The sequence below is a fragment of the Hyperolius riggenbachi genome, chromosome 5 (genome assembly GCF_040937935.1).
Source record: "Hyperolius riggenbachi isolate aHypRig1 chromosome 5, aHypRig1.pri, whole genome shotgun sequence".
NCBI classification, from domain to species: Eukaryota; Metazoa; Chordata; class Amphibia; order Anura; family Hyperoliidae; genus Hyperolius; species Hyperolius riggenbachi.
Genome location: NC_090650.1, coordinates 348,111,490 through 348,130,773, shown reverse-complemented (window position 1 = coordinate 348,130,773; position 19,284 = coordinate 348,111,490). Strand labels below are relative to the sequence as shown.

Sequence of the window (19,284 nt, the reverse complement as noted above, 5' to 3'; positions counted from 1 at the left end):
GGGAGGGCTATACAAATAAAAGTAATGAATATTTATAAAAAATAAATAAATAAACATCCTGGGAGCGATCATAGCCCACCAACAGAAAGCTCTGTTGGTGGGCAGAAAAGGGGGGGGGATTCACTTGTATGCTGAATTGTATGGCCTTAAAGCTGCAGTGGCCTAATTAGTAAAACATGGCCTGGTCACTAGGGGGGTTTAAGACCGCGGCCCTCAAGAGAGCAAACAATTTCCCTGACCATTTTTGTTAGGGGAAAAGTTTGTAACACTTTTTCATAGAGTTTTATTTGTTGATTATTATTATATTTTTGCTTAAAGACACCACAGAAAGAAATGCCTGTTGCAAAATTAAATACCGAATACGCTTGCTGAGAGGCTTTTTTTGTATTTTCTTGCTGAATGCATAAGGGTCCACCCCATGACCAATAGAAGGCCCTGGGATAAAATTCATATGAGCCACTGGAAAGGATCTTTATCAGTATTGCATCTGAGACAGAGTGGGGCCAGTGAGCTCATCTCAAGAGAACAACATAAGCATAGAAGGATCGAAGAATACTAAAAATAAACCTGAAAAATAGAAAAAACAGAAGAATCATATACTGTAGAAGAAGATAATGTTAGAAGACAGAAGCATGCAGAAGAAGAACGAGGTGTAGGCAAGTGTAGAGTGCACACGAAAAAGAAAGGGCTTTTTATATATTATTTTAAAAAAATGTGTGCCTTTATTCTCTGAGTACAAAGTGGAGATGAGACCCTTCATTAAGAATTTCTATAGGGAAATGCCCTTCAAATCAGCATATTTTTAGTCAAAAAGAAAAAAGAAATAGCAGAGTGCAGAGTATAAAGCATTGCTACCAATGTCACCTTTTTACTCTGGCCTACCACCCCTCACAAGTGCTCGCAGCTGAACTCTGGTCCCTACTCCCTACCTTTCATGTCCCTACCTCTCCCTCTAGATTGTAAGCCTTTGGGCAGGGTCCTCCTCTTTTGTGTCCTACCTGATCATGCACCTCCATTACTGTGCACCCATGCTATGCATTTGAGTGAACTCAACTTGCCCAATCCCCATGCTTCCATCCAGTGACTGACTAAGCATTACCTTGTACTCATACTGTGCTGCATGATCTGTTTTTTCTTGTATTCCTGTATTGTCTTATTGCTGTATGTCACCCTAAATATTGACTGTAACCTAAACTAATGTCCAGCGCTGCGTAATATGTTGCTTTATAAATATAATAAATAAATAATAAATACATGTGGCTATTATCAGCAATTACCCAATATAAATGATGCCATACATCTACCAATAAGTTATAATGCAAAGAATCAGAATTGAACAATTTATAAGGAGTAAAATAATACTTTACATTGACCACTTATGTTTGCAGGATGTAGCTCCTACATCCAAAAAGGATATGAAACTGTTGGGGGTGATTGAAAGCATCATACAAGAAAAAAAAAGAAGGTTGCTCATGCCTCCTGGATGTAGGAACTACGTCTCAGAACCCCCCCCTCCCCCGTGGATGACCCCCACACCCCCACCAATGGTGGTTGCAAGGGATACGGTCCATCTATCTGTTCGATGACCCGTTAGGCAGCAATGATCGCTGTTACAACAGGTAACAGTGATCATTGTAAAATGTACACAGGCAGTACATTACTTCCTGTAATGCTCATATGCACGTACTTCACCACTGATTGGTCAATGGGATCATGTGTCCCCTTGACCACGATGGTTGCAGTGATTGGTCCAAGGGATCATGTGATCTCTTGGCCAATCAGTGTACTCCTAGTCCTTCAATGATCACTTTTACTGCTACCCTTGTTCCTCTGTTCAGGTTTGTAACAATTACACTATTAATACAGGTATATACTGTATAATAGCACAAGAGAAATCCAGAAATCCCATAGCAATGTATAATGAGACCCCTATAGGAGACTGCTAGAAAGATTGACAGCAGAAACCTCTTCCAGCCACCACTAGTGCCATGGGATTAATTTCATAAGATGCTACCATGTTGGGCCTTCAGAGGTAAACGAAGACTGTGAAAATAGTATTGGCTTTGCTCAGAGTAAGGCAATCAATCAGTAGCTTAGCTGACAACAAAGAGACCAATCAAAGAGACCAATCAAAGGCATTGTTTTCTACTTTAAGACCCACCCCCAGGGCTAGGTTGTAACAGTGTCATTATAAAAGCTGGTCACTTCAGTGCTGGGACGCTGCTGCGTAGCGACTGACATCAGTGCGGCTAGAGCTGCAATGCTATAGTCTGTTTCCGTGTACCTGTAATTTGTGTGCTGTCGGTAGACAGACCCTGAGTCACGTCTGAGGGGGAATAGGGTGTTATAAAACTAGAAATTTCAGCGGCAGCAGGCTGAGCCATCATTCAGCTCACCACCTTACCCCAGCTGACTGGCAGCATACTAATATGTACTAGTGATAATCGTAAACTGCTAATTATGTTTACGCAAAGTTTTGCATCATTTTTTGCAATTACGGCCATATGTAATTATGATTTGGATGTGCAATTGATTTTGCGTAGTGTATTTATAATTTTGCATGCTACCGTCACCAAAATTGATATGTATGTTAAAGGAAATAGTGGGAACAAAATAAAGAACTTTTATTTTTTGAGAAAATCGATTTTAAAAATGCAAAGGAAAAATGCTTTTTAACCTTTTAAGGACCACAGGCTTCCCCCCCCCTCCCCCCACCGTGGCGAGGCTATTTATTGAAAATTAGGGCTCTGCAGCTTTAAGGGCTTGCTGCAGAGCCACAGATCTGTGCACACAAATGGATCCCCCCCCCCCCTTTCTGCTCTGATCGATGCTGCAGGCAATGTTTTTTTTTAGTTAATTTGTACTATTTTTATTTATTTTTTACCCAGCCCCCCCTCACTCCCCCCTGCCAGCCAATGGCAGCGATCAGCTGTCATAGGTATCAGCCTATGACAGCTGATTGCTCCTGAGCCTCCAGAGGGGACAGCCGAGTGACATGGCTGACAGCCGAGTGACATGGCTGTCCCCAGTACAGCGATGCCATAGATCACATCACTTTACAGTGTAAATAGACTGAGCGGAGCTCCATCATTCAAGCGGGGATGCGTACGCACCGTCACACGCAATCCCCAGCAAAACACTCCCCCAGGAATTGACGGCAATTGGCGTTACGCAGTCCTGGGGGAGCTTCCGCGTTCATGCCAATCAGCGTGACGCAGTTGTAAGTCAGAAAACTGACAGTTTAAACACCTCAAAAACTACAAGGTCTTTTTGAAAAATGATTTGACTAGTTCCCACTATTCCCCTTAACATAAGTATCAATTTTAGTGACAATAGCATTTATGGCGTTAAAGCATGAAATTACATAAAAAATTACACAAAAGTGTGTCCTTCTTAATTTTGCTACCCCAGCAATGACACACTTCTCATGGACTAACTCAGACTTGATTTGCTGGGTCTCTGTAAAATGCATGTTGTACCCTGATTGCATGTATAACCTTGTGCCATTTTGAAAACTATTTGCTACTGCTCTGTCTGTCCCCCCTTGTTACAATGTATGTATCCCTATTTATTGCCCAGCGCTGCGTAATATGTTGGCACTTTATAAATACAATAAATAATAATATTAAATTAATTACGATTTTTCATGGAATTTCTTATTATTACGATTTCTCCTCATCATTGTGAAATTATGTGTCAGGCCTGGCAAGATATCAGCCCACAGCTCAGCTCCTATGCCCCAATCTAACACCACCTTCTTCACCTTATGTGGCATGTCCCCGCTTGAACGGGAGGCAGGGAGACAACACCTGCCCGACTTCGGTTACACCCAGGCCTTGTAAGTGAAAGTTATAGGACCTGAACATAGAGTGAGCTAATAACTCATCAGGGCCAAACAGGAAACAAGATCAAGTCCAGTAACAATCCGAGTTCATACACATAAGATCACAAATATCAAGGTACTCAGGGAGCAGGGTCAAGCAATGCAAGGTCAGTCGAGGCAGAGTTCAGAAGAGTAGTCAAGTTCCTGGCAAAGGGTCAGTACAGGCGGCAATCAGAGAGTAGTCGGGTTCCAGGCAAGGTTCAATAAACAGAGAGAATGGTCAGGTTTCAAGGCAAGGTCGGTACACAGATAATCCAATTAGAGATGTCGCGAACCTCCGATTTTCGGTTCGTGAACCCCCCTCGCAAATTTCCGCAAAAGGTTCGGTTCGCGTAAAAGTTCGCGAACCGCAATAGACTTCAATGGGGAGGCGAACTTTGAAAAATAGAAAAAATTATGCTGGCCAGAAAAGTGATGGAAAACATGTTTCAAGGGGTCTAACACCTGGATGGGGGGCATGGTGGAGTGGGATAGACACCAAAAGTCCTGGAGAAAAATCTGGATTTGACGCAAAGCAGCGTTTTAAGGGCAGAAATCACATTGAATGCTAAATTGCAAGCCTAAAGTGCTTTCAAACATCTTGCATGTGTATGCATCAACCAGGGAGTGTAATTAGAGTACTGCTTCACACTGACACACCAAACTCACTGTGTAACGCACCACAAACAGCTGTTTGCGTAGTGACGGCTGTGCTGGACTGATGCGCAACATGGCCAGAGTGCAGGCCATGGCAGTTTTCCAGCCCATATGGTCGCCTGTCAAGCTGATCAAATTTGGTCTGTCCACAATGAAGCAACGACCTTATTATCTTCTTGTATGTAGGTAGGCATAGGTAGGTGTCCCAGTATAGGTAGGTAGGTAGGCATAGGTAGGAGTTCCAGTATAGGTAGGTAGGCATAGGTAGGTGCCTCAGTAGTTGGTTAGCTAGGCATAGGTAGGAGACCCAGTATAGGTAGGTAAGCATAGGTAGGAGTCCCGGTATAGGTAGGTAGGGGCCTCAGTAGTTAGCTAGGCATAGGTAGGAGACCCAGTATAGGTAGGTAGGCATAGGTAGGAGTCCCAGTATAGGTAGGTAGGCATAGGTAGGTGCCTCAGTAGTTAGCTAGGCATAGGTAGGATACCCAGTATAGGTAGGTAGGCATAGGTAGGAGTCCCAGTATAGGTAGATAGGCATAGGTAGGTGCCTCAGTAGTTAGCTAGGCATAGGTAGGAGACCCAGTATAGGTAGATAGGCATAGGTAGGTGTCCCAGTAGTTAGCTAGGCATAGGTAGGAGACCCAGTATAGGCAGGTAAGCATAGGTAGGAGTCCCAGTATATGTAGGTAGGTGCCTCATTAGTTAGCTAGGCATAGGTAGGAGAGCCAGTATAGGTAGGTAGGCATAGGTAGGTCTCCTAGTATAGGTAGGTAGGTAGGTGTCCCCGTATAGGTAAGTAGGTGACCCAGTAGTCAGGCAGGCATAGGTAGGTGTCCTAGTATAGGTAGGTAGGCATAGGTAGGTGTCCCAGTAGTTAGGTAGGCATAGGTAAGTGTCCCAGTATAGATAGTTAGGCAGGGCCTGGCTGGCACAGTAATAACAATTACCAAGGTCCAGCTGCAACAGATAGGGCTGTATAATGTCAGTGTCAGTGAGCAACACACACAAAAAAAAACCACATCAGGAAAACATTAGCTCTCAAAAGAGCTGTTGATGGGTGCTATTTTAGCAATAACAATCAGCCAAGAGCAAGCCGAGAGCCTAACTAATCTTTCCCTAGGAGAAAAAATCTGCAGCAGCTCTCCCTAGTCTGTCTATTTGCAGCAGGCACACGAGTGAGTGTCATGGCCAGCGAGCCTGCCTTATATAAGGGGGGGTGGGGCTCCAGGGCTTAGTGTAGCCTGAATGGCTACAATGTGCCTGCTGACTGTGATGCAGAGGGTCAAAGTTGACCCTCATAGTGCATTATGGGGCGAATCAAACTTCCTCAAAAGTTCGCTTGGTCCAGGCGAACGCGAACCCCCAAAGTTTGCCTGGAACCGTTCGCAGGCGAACTGTTCGCGACATCTCTAAATCCAATATGACAATAGAGCACCCAGCAACAAGCACACAGCCAAAGCTATCACGGCAAGGATCAAATGCACATAGCAAGCTTTTATATCCCAGGCATCCAATCAGTGGCTGGCCACACATTAAGACATCCAATAAGATAGCAGTACTAATCTGAGTGTCAGCTGACAAGGAATCAGCTGACAACAAACATCTAGCCTGAATGTCAGCTGGCTGGATATAACAGCTGACACAAACCAATATAACCCTGCCTAAGTGTCAGCTGACTGAATAGATCAGCTGACACAAACATACAACATATGTCAGACATTAGTGACAGATGACTAAGAGTGTCAGCTGACACTAAGTTTTCCGGCGTCTAAGAGCGTACAGCTGACGCCTAGAACCGTACACATGCCCCCCGGGTTGGCTGCAATGCGCGCGCAACACTGGTTGGGAAGGACGCCAGGGTTGTCATGTGCGCATGAAGACCCGGAAGTGAGCGGATTGGAGGGACAGCTGCATCGCGGGACACCACAGGTGAGTTCCTAAAATTATGATTATGCAAAATTTGTGCTCATCTCTAATATGTATGCCCCATGTAGGGATGGGGTGTCCTTTCAGACGGCTGAACAGCACACCCTGATTAAATAATATATGGATTTTTTCAATTCCTGATCTTCAGTCTGTTCGGCCTAATGGCCTGCAAAACAAGCACAGACTTCATCAAGCAATGCTGCCAATTATCACTAATGGCCATTATTATAGGAAAAGTTTTGTAGAACCTTTTGAAGTGAATATACTCTTACGTATACACACACATCACATGCAGTATTTTACATCCAATTGACACAATATCCTTTAGAAGGCACATGTTTCAGAAGGACTGAGTGATTATTTTTCATAGAGGTGCGTAGTTCAACTATTTGTTTTTTTTTATCATATAAATTAAGTCTCTTTATGTACTGGTGGAAGATGAAGAATCAGTTTTCTTCTTACTTTTCTCTTTTGGTCTTTTTGCTGTTTTGGATTTTCACTAATTAGAATACTCTCTTTTGCCACTTTGGTCAAGTACATATTCTTTTTAGTAAATAAAAACTATCAGATATTAATAGTGTTACACAGAAAAATAATTACTGTAATTGCTGTATTGCATTTTGATACAGATGGATAACTTATATAATCTCTATGAGATGTGATGATTTGATGCAGTATAGTTTAAAATAATAGAAGCCTTAAAATGGGCCTATTCTGATAATTTCACTTGAGAAAAGATCTAGAATGACATTTATTGGCATGGTTCTCCCACTGTGGCATGGATTCCATACAATGACTGGCAATGAAACTGGGTGGGCCTCCACATCCATACATTCCACTGCTCCCTTTTTTGACAGTATTACTCAGAGAGATTGACACACACAGTGGCTCTCAAAACACACCTATGGGGCTCTTGAAAAAAAAAATCCCCTTCACCTAAGATACTATCAAGTAGAACACATGAGTTATAAAAACTGCCACTGTACTTTTGGAGGCTGGGGCAATAGCTAACTAATACTAATCCAGGATTCTGTTAAGGCCGGTTCACACTTGTGATATAAACATATTCGTTCGGTACGCTTTCTGAAGCAGACAAAAACGTATTCATCGATTGCAATGTTAAAAATATTGACCACCTTGACTTGAGATTAAAAACGGATCTGATTTGATATGTTCCGGAAACCTGAGCAGAGGGTCTGAGCTTGGCACTTTTTTTTTCCAGATAGGGGATCCCACAGAGGCAATGAAAGCCAATGTAAAAATGTTTCATCCATTCCCACACAGAACTTTGCATTCAAATCATAAGCCAAAATGTATTGCCTAAACTTCCTGCTCCTCCCCTCAGTGCCATCTTTGCAGACTTCCTGCTTATTGAGCAGGGCTACAAACATGACAACCAAGTGGTTTTTCAATATGGAGGACCTGGTATTGACTATGCAGGAGCATCCAGAGCTCTATGACAAATTACATTCTAGGTGCAGTGACCAGCACCATTACCCAAACCTTATTACATAATAAGGTAATTACATAATAATTACTTAATTCCATAGTACATTATCCGGGCCCTATGAGGTTAAAAAATTGCTTGGTACATTATCAACATTCCTTTATGTGGTGGATATGAAATTCAGTACGATACTTGATATTCTTAAGTTGAAATAAGAATGTTAATTATGTTACTGTCAATGAAGAAATTCAGCTCTAGTTATGGTAAATGGCTACAGTGGACTTTTTTTTTTTCCTTTCAATATATATTTTATTTGAAAGCTTGTAACAGGATAACAAATTATAAAGATACAATACACATAGTTCAAGTGATCAAGTCATTATAAACAGGAAAAAAGAAGCTTCTGTTATAATATCATCAGAAAATTCACTCGAACAGTGAGAGCAAGCTCCCAAAAAATAGATTTTCTATTTTCCTAGCTTACAAGGTAGCGGAACATAGCTCTCTTATATGAAATACAGTGTAAGACAGAGCCATTAGTATAGATAAAACCTTAGGGTCATTCACGTTCCATTCCTACTAGCTAGCATTGGGGTAAATGTGATGTTCTATTGCCATTGCTCTGAATATCTCCCAAGCTTGGTGTTTTTATGTTAGAAGAGCCAAACTTAGGGGATTTAAGTGGGCCCAAATAAGGAAGTGATGGAAAATTTGACCTAGTTATATGTGGCAATTGTCTTGGAAGTCTTATGTTGGAAGTAGACCCTATTCTTTTGTTGGGGATAAGATTCGTGGGCATTAAGAGTATTAAGTATAATGATATGGATAGAGCGGTTTCGGGAGTCTTTCGGGACCCTTTCCATGGTAGAAGGGATAAAGTTGGAAGGTGGATATCAATAACCACCTGCGTTTTTCCTATTCCATGACTGACTTATATTCATCAGAGCTTTGGAATTCGTACCACACAGCCCAGGTAGAGGAAATTCTATGAGTTTGGTCATGGGCAAGCAATATTATTTCTTCCAGGTCTTTTATTTTGTTGAGTCTCTGGAACCAGGTCTTTATAGTAGGGATGGTAGGTGTGTTCCAGTGTGCGGGGATAAGGGCTCTTGCTGAGTTTATCATGTGAGGTAAAAGGGACTTCCTGTATACTGGGGGAGATATGGTTGAGTTATGGAGGAGATAGGTATCTGGGGAGAACTTGACCGCTAGGCCAGAGACCATTCCTATGATTCTGTGCACTTCATGCCAGAAGGAGTCTAACTTTGGGCAGTTCCAGGCTATATGTAAAAGATCTCCAGGAGCGTTGTTGCATCTCCAGCAAATATTGGCATAATTTGGGTTAAATTTGTGCAGGACCGATGGGGTTCTATACCAAAGAGTTTGGAATTTAAAATTCTGTTCTTTGGAGTTTGCATCTCTTACTGATTTGTGGGTGTTGGTGAAGATGGTTGCCCATTGGTCTTCTGTTAAGGGAGCTGGGAGAAGATTATTCCATTTTTCCCGGAAGTGTAAGGACGGTCTTGGTTTGGCGGTTAAGAGCAGTGAGTAGGCCCATGACAACATGTGTTCTCTTGGGGACACCTCTAGACATTTTTTGTCAAATACTGTGAGAGGCGTCAGAGCCTTGTTTCTCACTTTCTGTGAGAGAATAAAGTGTCGTATTTGAAAATAAACCTACTTAGGTAATTGTACGTCTGGGTCTGGATGTTGGGTGTCTATCAGATCTCTAACCCCGCCTGAGTGCACAAAATTAAGAATTCTAGGGGTAGACTTTATGTTCCAAGATTGCAGGTATCTAGAGGAATCCCCGGGGATGAAATCTGGATTCCCCACCAGAGGGGTCATGGGCCCTGGAGATTGTGAGATCTGGAAGTTCACAGAGCATTTGTGAAAGATTTTATATGTTGCCTTAATTAGGGGGTGGCTAATGTCAAGCTGTGTAAAAGATTGGGGAGAAATCCATGCCAATCCAGGCATGAAGGTGTCTCCTGCTGCCTGTTCTAATTCTATCCAGTCTTTTTGCGGGGCTGAAGCTGTCCAGTCAATTACTCTGAGTAAGTGTGATGCAAAATAATAAAGTTTTAGATTAGGTAAACCTGCTCCTCCTGACTCAGAGGGCAGGGAGAGGATTTCATCTCTAATCCTAATTCTTTTATTTGCCCATACAAATTTATTGATACTTGTTTGTAGGTTTTGGATATAACTCATAGGGACTTCTGTCGGAACCACCTGGAACAGGTATAGAAGCTTGGGGAGGATGGTCATCTTAGTGACAGCCATCCTGCCAAACCATGATAAACCCCTGAGTGCATTCCAGTTTTCAATATCAGTTTTTATCTTTGCCTCTAGAGGTAGGTAGTTAATTGCATATAACTCGCCAAGATTTACTGGGATTTTCATTCCAAGGTAAGTGATGGCCTTGGTTTCCCATCTGAAGGGGAAGTTAGCAGAACAGGTCTCAATCTCCGACTGCCTGAGAGTAACACCAAGGGCCCATGATTTCCCAAAATTAATTTTCAGGTTTGAAACATCTCCGAAGTCCTGCAAAGCTCTAATCAAAACCGGGAGGGTGTGCTGCGGATCTGTCAAGAAGAACAGCATGTCATCAGCGAACGCTGCTACTTTAAAGATTTTTTTGCCTATTTTAACTCCTGCGATCTTGCCATTATTACGTACAAAGTTTAAGAAGGGCTCCAGCGTGAGAACATATATTAGAGGGGACAATGGGCAGCCCTGCCTCGTGCCGTTTGTAATGTCAAAATTCCTGGATAGGATTCCGTTGGCCTTTACACAGGCAGATGGGTTGGAGTACAGGATGTTAATCCAGGCCATAAGTGAGGGCCCAAAGCCGAGTGTAGTAATAACTTCTCTCATGTAGTCCCAGTCTACTCTATCAAAAGCCTTCTCGGCGTCCGTGGAGAGAAAAAATCCCTCCACGGATCGCCGAGAACGCCAGTCATGTACCCCTATTGCCTTTGTGGTGTTATCCCTACCCTCCCTGCCTGGGACAAAGCCCACTTGGTCTGGATTGATAATACTGGGAAGTATAGGGGAGATTCTATTTGCCAAGATTTTGGCAAATATCTTAGCGTCATTGTTCAATAAAGAGATAGGGCGATAACTCGCACAGGAGGTGGGATCCTTGCCTTCTTTGTGAATAATAGTTATATGTGCCTCAAGGAATTGTTTTGAGGGGGTAGTGGAGTTGGTGATACCGTTAATCGCTTTAATGAAAAATGGAGCTAGGTCTTTAGCAAAGGCTTTATAGTAAGCTGAAATTAAGCCATCTGGGCCAGGGCTCTTACTCTTACCTACCTTAAGGTGTTTCACTGTGTAAAGAAACTCAGAGATAGTAATAGGCAATTCCAGATCGTCTATGATTGGTTTGTCTAGTGTCTTAAATCCCCAAGACTTTAGATAATTAATTATCTTGTCTTTTTTAGTTGATTGCTCATGTGGAGAATTCTGTCTTTTATGGAGATTATAGAGGTCTAGATAATACTGCCGAAAGGCATCTGCTATTTCTTGTTGGGTATGTCTCAGCACACCCTCCCGGTCCTTGATAGCTGTGATTTGTTGTTTAGCTTTTTTTTTTTTTAGTCTTCTGGCTAGTTGTGTACCCAGTCTATTACTCCACTCATAGAAAGAAGCTTCCGAGTATAGAAGGATACTTTTGGCCTTTCTATCCAGTAAAGTCTTGAGTTCTGTCCTAAGGGACGTTAATTCAGCTAGGTTTTTAGAGTCCATAGATAGTTTGTGAGACTTTTCTAGGTTCGCAATTTTTTGTAGTAGTTAGTCTATCCGGAAAAAATGTTCTTTTTTTTTCCTTGCTCCGATTTTGATCAATTCCCCTCGTATCACAAGCTTATGGGCCTCCCAGACAGTCAGAGACGAGATCCCCTCTTTAGAGTTTAACTGAAAGTATTCTGTCAATAGTTTCTTAATTGTGTCACTAGTCTCCAGATCTTCTAAGAGTTCTGGATTCAGCCTCCAATTATATTGTTTGTGTCTATGAGTAGGGAATGTGATAGAGAAATAGACCATAGCGTGGTCAGAGAAGCCCAAGGTGCCAATTCCCACGTCTTTGACAAAGTGTAGGTCTGGTTGCGATATCATGACGTAATCAATACGAGAGTATTTTTTGTGTGGGTTGGAGTAGAAAGTAAAGTCTCTACCTTTAGGATTGAAAATCCTCCAGACATCAATCAGGGTTAAATCTTTAAGTAAATTTCTTATTTTTTTAAGACATTGGTAAGGAACCGTGGACTTCCCATTGGAAGTATCAAGTAGTGGGTTTAAAGGAATATTATTATCACCACCCCATATAATCATTCCTTTTGCAAATGTCAGTAGCTGTGAGACTATCTTAGCTAAAAAGACAGATTGTTTCTCATTTGAGGCATATATAGCCACAAAGGTGACCTCTCTATTGTCAATTTTACCCAGAAGGAAGACATATCGTCCCTCAGGATCAATTTGATGTTTGGTAATTTCAACCTCACAATTTTTATGCAATAAAATAGATACGCCCTTTGTCTTTCCTGAGGGTGATACCGCGCGGTAGCTCCTGGTATAGTACCTATCATTCAATCTAGTAATGTGAGTTTTGCAGAAATGGGTCTCCTGTATCATAGCGATAGTGATTTTTTCTTTTTGCAGTAATTGGAGGAGAGCTGTTCTGCGTTCTGGGGTATTTAAGCCTTTGACATTATACGAGGCTATTTTCCAGGAGCTAGCAGGCGGCACTTCTTGACCCGACCGGAGTGGCATTGTAGTGCTGGCGAGGTTCACAAAGCGGGGGTTCCCTGGTGAGGTCCCGACTATCCCGTTTGCCCAAAGAGCAGACAAAAAGAACCACTGGGTCAAAAGCATTAGAGTATTTGTTCGCTTTCAGCGAGTTATCTAAGTTCGTCGATAGTTATGTTATTATAATACGGTTGTGCAAAGTCTCTACTTTATAGAGCACTTATAGAGTACCGTAGTAAGGCTCAGCAATTATAAAATAATCGCTGGGTGGGAGTGGGGTCTGATTGCTCGAGCGAGCTGAGTGTTTGTCGAATAAGTACTTTCATAAGCCTCGACCCGGTCCTCTCTCTCCTCCAGCCACTTAATCTCATAAAACTTATTGCTAATAATAAGTGATGAGCTTGTCAGAACAGTTAACATGAGCTTTTAGTCAGAGGGGTCACAAGGCAACCTATTACTATATTATCAGGATCATATGTTGTTTAGTCATTATCTAATGTGTCCTAACATATATTCAGGGAGAACAAGTACCTAGCCTATGTTAAGATGCCTAAATCTAGAACCTGTAAGGGAATAAATTGTTAGTCATATATATATAGCTCTAAAACATTGTTGATATATTCCCCTCCCTCCTCCTAAAAAGCAATTCCCTGATGCTCCTTTAGGTGTACATACTTGTAGAAAAACCCAACAGCTTATATATCCTCATTCTTAGTGCATCTTATCAAGGAAATCTTTTCATAAACTAAGGCAGGTGAGTATCAGTCCCAAGTGAGCAAAAAGCAAAAAAGTTCTTCCCAAAAAGGAGCAAGCTCACAACAGAGAGGAAGCGGAAAAAACAAGGGGGGGGGGACCCCCAAAAACCTCGTAGAACAATATTGTGCAGAAAGGTAGGCATATAACAGCAAAAAAAGTCCTCTTCATGAAGCATAACTAACAACTATCTGGTTGTTATGTCAGAACGACAGTTATGGTAGATATATATAATACGAAAGAAATAAAACTGAAAATTATATACTACCACTACAGTCTTCCCAGAGGAGGGATACTCAGAGTCACTGCTTCACTATCTTTCAGGTAAGGGGATTGTCCTCGTTGTCCGACGGTGAGACCTCCAATTCCACCGTATCGTCTTGCGGGTTTCCTGCAGACAGCTCTCCTTGTATATCAGACGCTGAGCTGTGTCTCCTTCTGCGGCTAGCGCTCTGGAATCTTGGGCCTTTCAGTGGCGATTTACGTGTAATCCTGTTGTATGAGGAGCGGGCCACAGGGGCTGAGTTCAAAACAGCAGGAGGATCATCATTTTCTGGGAGCCAGTCAGGCAGATGTATCTTGGCTAGGCCCAGAAGCTTGCAGAAGTGAGGGGTGTCCGCAGGTATGCGCATTAGCGCGTTAATTGTGCCTTTGGTCGCATGAAGGCAGAAGGAGAATCTCCATCGATAGGTAATGTTTTTTTCCCTGAGGACTTGCAACAGCGGCTTAAGTGCTCTTCTGTTCTGGAGTGTTATAGCGGATAAATCTTGAAAAAGTTTTATGTCAGCGTCATTAAATGTAATTCCGTCTTGCTCTCTTGCCTTCCTCATGACTTCCTCTTTGAGGGTAAAGCTGGCGAAACAGCAGATCACATCTCGTGGTGGATCATCATCACTTTTCCTAGGCCTCAGAGCCCTATGTGCCCTCTCTAAATCGATCGGTGAGTCTGTGGGCCGTTCAAGTAGTTGATTAAAAATTGCTGTAATGGCGGTTCTGATCTGGTCGTTAGAGACCGATTCCGGCAGGCCCCTCACTCTAATATTATTCCGTCTGCCTCTGTTATCAAGATCTTCTAATCTTTGCTGGAAGTCAAGCATTTTTGAGTCTCGATATGTAGATTGACTCTGAATTTCACTGACCTGTTGTTTGATGCTTGTGTTGTCTTGCTCTACTACTGCTAAGCATTTGCTGATCTGCGTCACGTCTTCCCGGAGCTCTGCAATAGCGGCAGCTAAGGTATTCTTAATGGCGATAGCTTTCATTATCTCCGTAGTAGGCATGTTATTGAGGCGATCTATCACTCCTTTGCCCGGATTTAACCCGGGGTCTTGCGAGGTGGCCTGAGGAGAGGAATCTTCTGTTAGAGACTCAGGCGCCATCTTGCCGGTTTGAGGCCTAGATTGGTCTGTCTTCTGAGGGCGAAAATATTCCGGTATGTGTTTCCCTGTCAGTAGCTCCGAGGTCCCGGAGGTCTTATGTGTCTGCTGGATCTTTTTTGGAGGTCTGCTCGTGCTCATCGTAGCCGGAGGCTGGAAGAAAGAGCGGGTCTATGGCGGAGCACACGTCTCACGCAGCCATTCTCGAGCGGCGCCAAACCACGCCCCCTACAGTGGACTTTTAAATTACTACTTTGGGTAATTATCTGTCCATCAGACAAATTATTTAGTTCAAGTATTTGAAATTTCCGATATATTTATATAGGCCTCCGATTTTTAAGTCTTAACTCACCAAAATACATCAGAATAAAAGTGTGGTAGACATTCTGCATATAAATAACAGTCAGGAACACAAAATTGTTGAAGTAAATAAATTTATCAATAATCTGAAATAAAACTGTATAAATAAGGCAGCAGATTATGCAGTATGTACATATATACTCCTAATACACCTCCCGTGTGTGGTATATTTTAAAGCAGGGAATTGCACACAGGGCAACATCACAGTCTGGAGAGTAGAATCGTGATTCTTTCCTGATTCTTTTCCCCTTCTCATCGCTTTTGCTGCAGCATACATGACATGTCCTAGTTGGGGCATTTTTTTTGGGAGTTGGTGGAATGTATTCCATAAAATGGCGGCCAGTGAGGCGCTCCGGATTTACCACATAAGAGGCATGGCGTCCAACTCTGGCATCCGATGCAGTCTGGTACCTTAGACAGATACATTCGCACAGTTTCCAGATGAAGTCAGCATGCGTCACTGGCCTGTCACTTCCCTGCTTGTGCAGAGTGTATGCATTCCAAATGCTTTGTTCCAGTGGGTGCCGGAAAATCTTTTTATAATATTTTTTCTGCTGTTTCCTGACAGCAGGATAAAAGGTCACCGCCTGGTCAGCTTTGTCCACACCACCCATGGTGTGGTTATAGTCCACCACGACCTGCGGTTTTACAATATCTTTTCCTCCTCTCGTTCTGGTGGGGACAGTGGAGGTGTCATGAACAGTAGAGAGGAGACAGACATCTTTTTTGTCCCGCCACCGGAGGGCTAACGTCTTCCCTTTCTGCCAAGCAGCTATGTCCCCAGTCTTCAGCTTCTGCTTGGCAAAGGCCGACGGCATCTCCCTCCTGTTAGCCCTAACAGTGCCATAGGTGTCAGTCTTATGCTTTATAAGAATCTCAGACAGTTCAGGGGAGGTATAGAAATGATCTGTGGTGAGACAGTAGCCTTTGTCCAACAAAGGCTCCAGAAGGGACAATACAGATGATGTCGCCACTCCAAACTCGCTAAACCTGTGACAAAATTTTGTGCCTTTTCCCGTATACAAAATAGTATTCCAGATGTATCCGGTACTTGACTCGCATAGAGTGTATGATTTTATCCCAAAGCGGGCCCGCTTGGAAGCAATATATTTAGGGGCGTAGCAATAGGCCCTGCAGCGCCTGCGCCCGTGGGGGGGCCCGCCCCCCCCCCCCCTGGGGCCCGCTCGGGGCCATTTTTTGGGGGCTGGAGGGATGGCAGCATGAGGGGAAAGCCTTGCCTACAGTCGGCGGGGAGAGGGGAAGTTCCCCCCTCTCCCTCACCTCGGGGCTCTCCCCTCTGTGCCCTCCTCCAGCTAGTGAATGTGTGTGGGCAGCGGGCAGCAGCGGCGGCGGGATACATACCTTCTTCCTCGCGTTCCATCGCCGCCTTCTCGCTCTAGCGGCTGACGTCACTTCCGGAAGCGGAAGTGACGTCAGCCGCTAGAGCAAGAAGGCGGCGATGGAACGCAAGGAAGAAGGTATGTATCCCGCCGCCGCTGACGTCACTGCAGGGGGATTTTCAGGTGTCTGCTGCCCACATTACGATTTTCAGGTGTCTGCTGCCCATATTACGATTTTCAGGTCACTGCTACCCACATTGTGATTTTCAGGTGTCTGCTGCCCACATTATGATTTTCAGGTGTCTGCTGCCCACATTACGATTTTCTGGTCACTGCTGCCCACATTATGATTTTCAGGTGTCTGCTGCCCACATTACGATTTTCAGGTGTCTGCTGCCCATATTACGATTTTCTGGTGTCTGCTGCCCACATTACGATTTTCAGGTGTCTGCTGCCCACATTACGATTTTCAGGTGTCTGCTGCCCACTTTATGATTTTCTGGTGTCTGCTGCCCACATTAGGATTTTCTGGTGACAGCTGCCTACATTGCGATTTTCAGGTGTCTGCTGCTCACATTGCGATTTTCTGGTGTCTGCTGCCCACATTACGATTTTCAGGTGTCTGCTGCCCACATTACGATTTTCAGGTGTCTGCTGCCCACATTACGATTTTCAGGTGTCTGCTGCCCACATTGCGATTTTCAGGTGTCTGCTGCCCACATTACGATTTTCAGGTGCCTGCTGCCCACATTACGATTTTCAGGTGTCTGCTGCCCACATTACGATTTTCAGGTGTCTGCTGCCCACATTACGATTTTCAGGTGTCTGCTGCCCACATTACGATTTTCAGGTGTCTGCTGCCCACATTACGATTTTCAGGTGTCTGCTGCCCACATTACGATTTTCTGGTGTATGCTGCCCACATTAGGATTTTCTGGTGACTGCTGCCCACATTGCGATTTTCTGGTGACTGTTGCCCACATTGCGATTTTCTGGTGACTGCTGCCCACATTGCGATTTTCTGGTGACTGCTGCCCACATAAGGATTTTCTGGTGACTGCTGCCCACATTAGGATTTTCTGGTGTGTGCTGCCCACATTATGATATTCTGGTGACTGCTGCCCACATTAGGATTTTCTGGTGACTGCTGCCCACATTACGATATTCTGGTGACTGCTGCCCACATTAGGATTTTCTGGTGACTGATGCCCACATTGCGATTTTCTGGTGACTGCTGCCCACATGGCGATTTTCTGGTGACTGCTGCCCACATTGCGATTTTCTGGTGAACTCTGCCCACATTACGATTTTCTGTCCCACATTACGATATTCTGGTGAACGCTGCCCACATTACAATTGTCTGGTGAATGCTGTCCACGTTACAATTTTCTGGTGACTGCTGCTCACGTTACGATTTTCTGGTGACTGGTGCCCACATTACGATTTTCTGGTGAACTCTGCCCACATTATGATTTTCTGGTGAACTCTGCCCACATTATGATTTTCTGGTGAACGCTGCCCACATTACGATTGTCTGGTGAATGCTGTCCACGTTACAATTTTCTGGTGACTGGTGCCCACATTACGATTTTCTGGTGAACTCTGCCCACATTATGATTTTCTAAAGGCCCACATTACAATTTTCTGGTGAACTCTGCCCACATTACGATTTTCTGGCCCACATTACGATTGTCTGGTAAAATGCTGCCCACTTTACAATTAATTTACAGTGAAACGCTGCCCCATTACGATTATTTGGCACCTATGGGGGGGCCATCCAAATATTCGCAGGGGGGCCCAGTGATTTCTAGTTACGCCCCTGAATATATTGGAGCCAGCTCAGCCTCCCCGTATAGGCCATCAGGCTCTCGTCCACGCTGATGTCCCTCTGTGGCACATACGTGGTCCTAAAATTTTCCACCACCATCTGGTAGACCTCACAGATTTTTTTTCGTTTTGTAGCAGGGTGGGTCGACTCCTCAAAAGTTTCATTGTTAGAAAAGTGGAGAAATTTCATTATAAGGGAAAAAACGGTACCCGAACATAACTGTACCGAAGAAGGGGGTCGCAATGATCTTATTCGTGCTCCAGTACCATTTCTGCAGGGGCTTCCCCACCACTCCCTGCAGAATGATCAGGCCCAAAAACAGCCAGATATCCGCTGCTGTTACCGGCTCCCAGGTCCTGCTTCTGGAAAAGGTTCCTTGAGGAATAGCCAACTGTTGGGTGGCATAGCGATTAGTCTCCTCCTCTATCCTCTCAATAACCGCCTCCGAGAAGAAAAGCTGCAGGTATGCCAGGGGGTCGCACTCGCACTCCTTCTTCAGGCCAGGCTCCCCAGTAAAAGGGAAACGTGGGTGCGGTGGCGGAGCCTGAGAAAGGTCGATGGGGCACCAAACCCAGACATCACTAACTTCGCTGGTGATGGAGTCGCTGTCGCTATCTGGGTCAGATGACAGATCCCCAGGTGCGTCGCGGTTACTGGAGTCCACCAGTGACTGCAGATCGCTGTCCTCCAACTCCGCCAGCACTTCCATGGTGAGACGCCTTCTGGAGGATGATGCCATAGTAAATCCAGGCAGAGGTCGGTCCAGGCAGCAGGCAAAGAGTAGTCCAAGTCCAGGCAAAAATCGTCAACGGGTAATCAATCAAATCCAGGCAGAAGGCAGAAAGAGTAGTCAAAGTCCAGGCAAAAATCGGCAATGGGTAATCAATCAAAATCCAGGCAGAAGGCAGAAGGCAGAAAGAGTAATCAAAGTCCAGGCAAAATCGGCAACGGGTAATCAATCAAATCCAGGCAGAAGGCAGAAAGAA

At 44.0% G+C, this 19,284-nt stretch overlaps 1 protein-coding gene across 1 annotated transcript; it reads right to left on the bottom strand.

The window, feature by feature from the left end:
- Positions 1 to 15,273: 15,273 nt before the first annotated feature.
- On the bottom strand, positions 15,274 to 19,037 carry LOC137519424 (piggyBac transposable element-derived protein 4-like). The gene is made up of 2 exons (XM_068238375.1): positions 18,508 to 19,037; positions 15,274 to 16,120 (listed from the first exon to the last, which is right to left on the bottom strand). Exons 1-2 carry the CDS (start codon positions 19,035 to 19,037, stop codon positions 15,274 to 15,276), a joined length of 1,377 nt encoding a protein of 458 aa, XP_068094476.1.
- Positions 19,038 to 19,284: the final 247 nt, after the last annotated feature.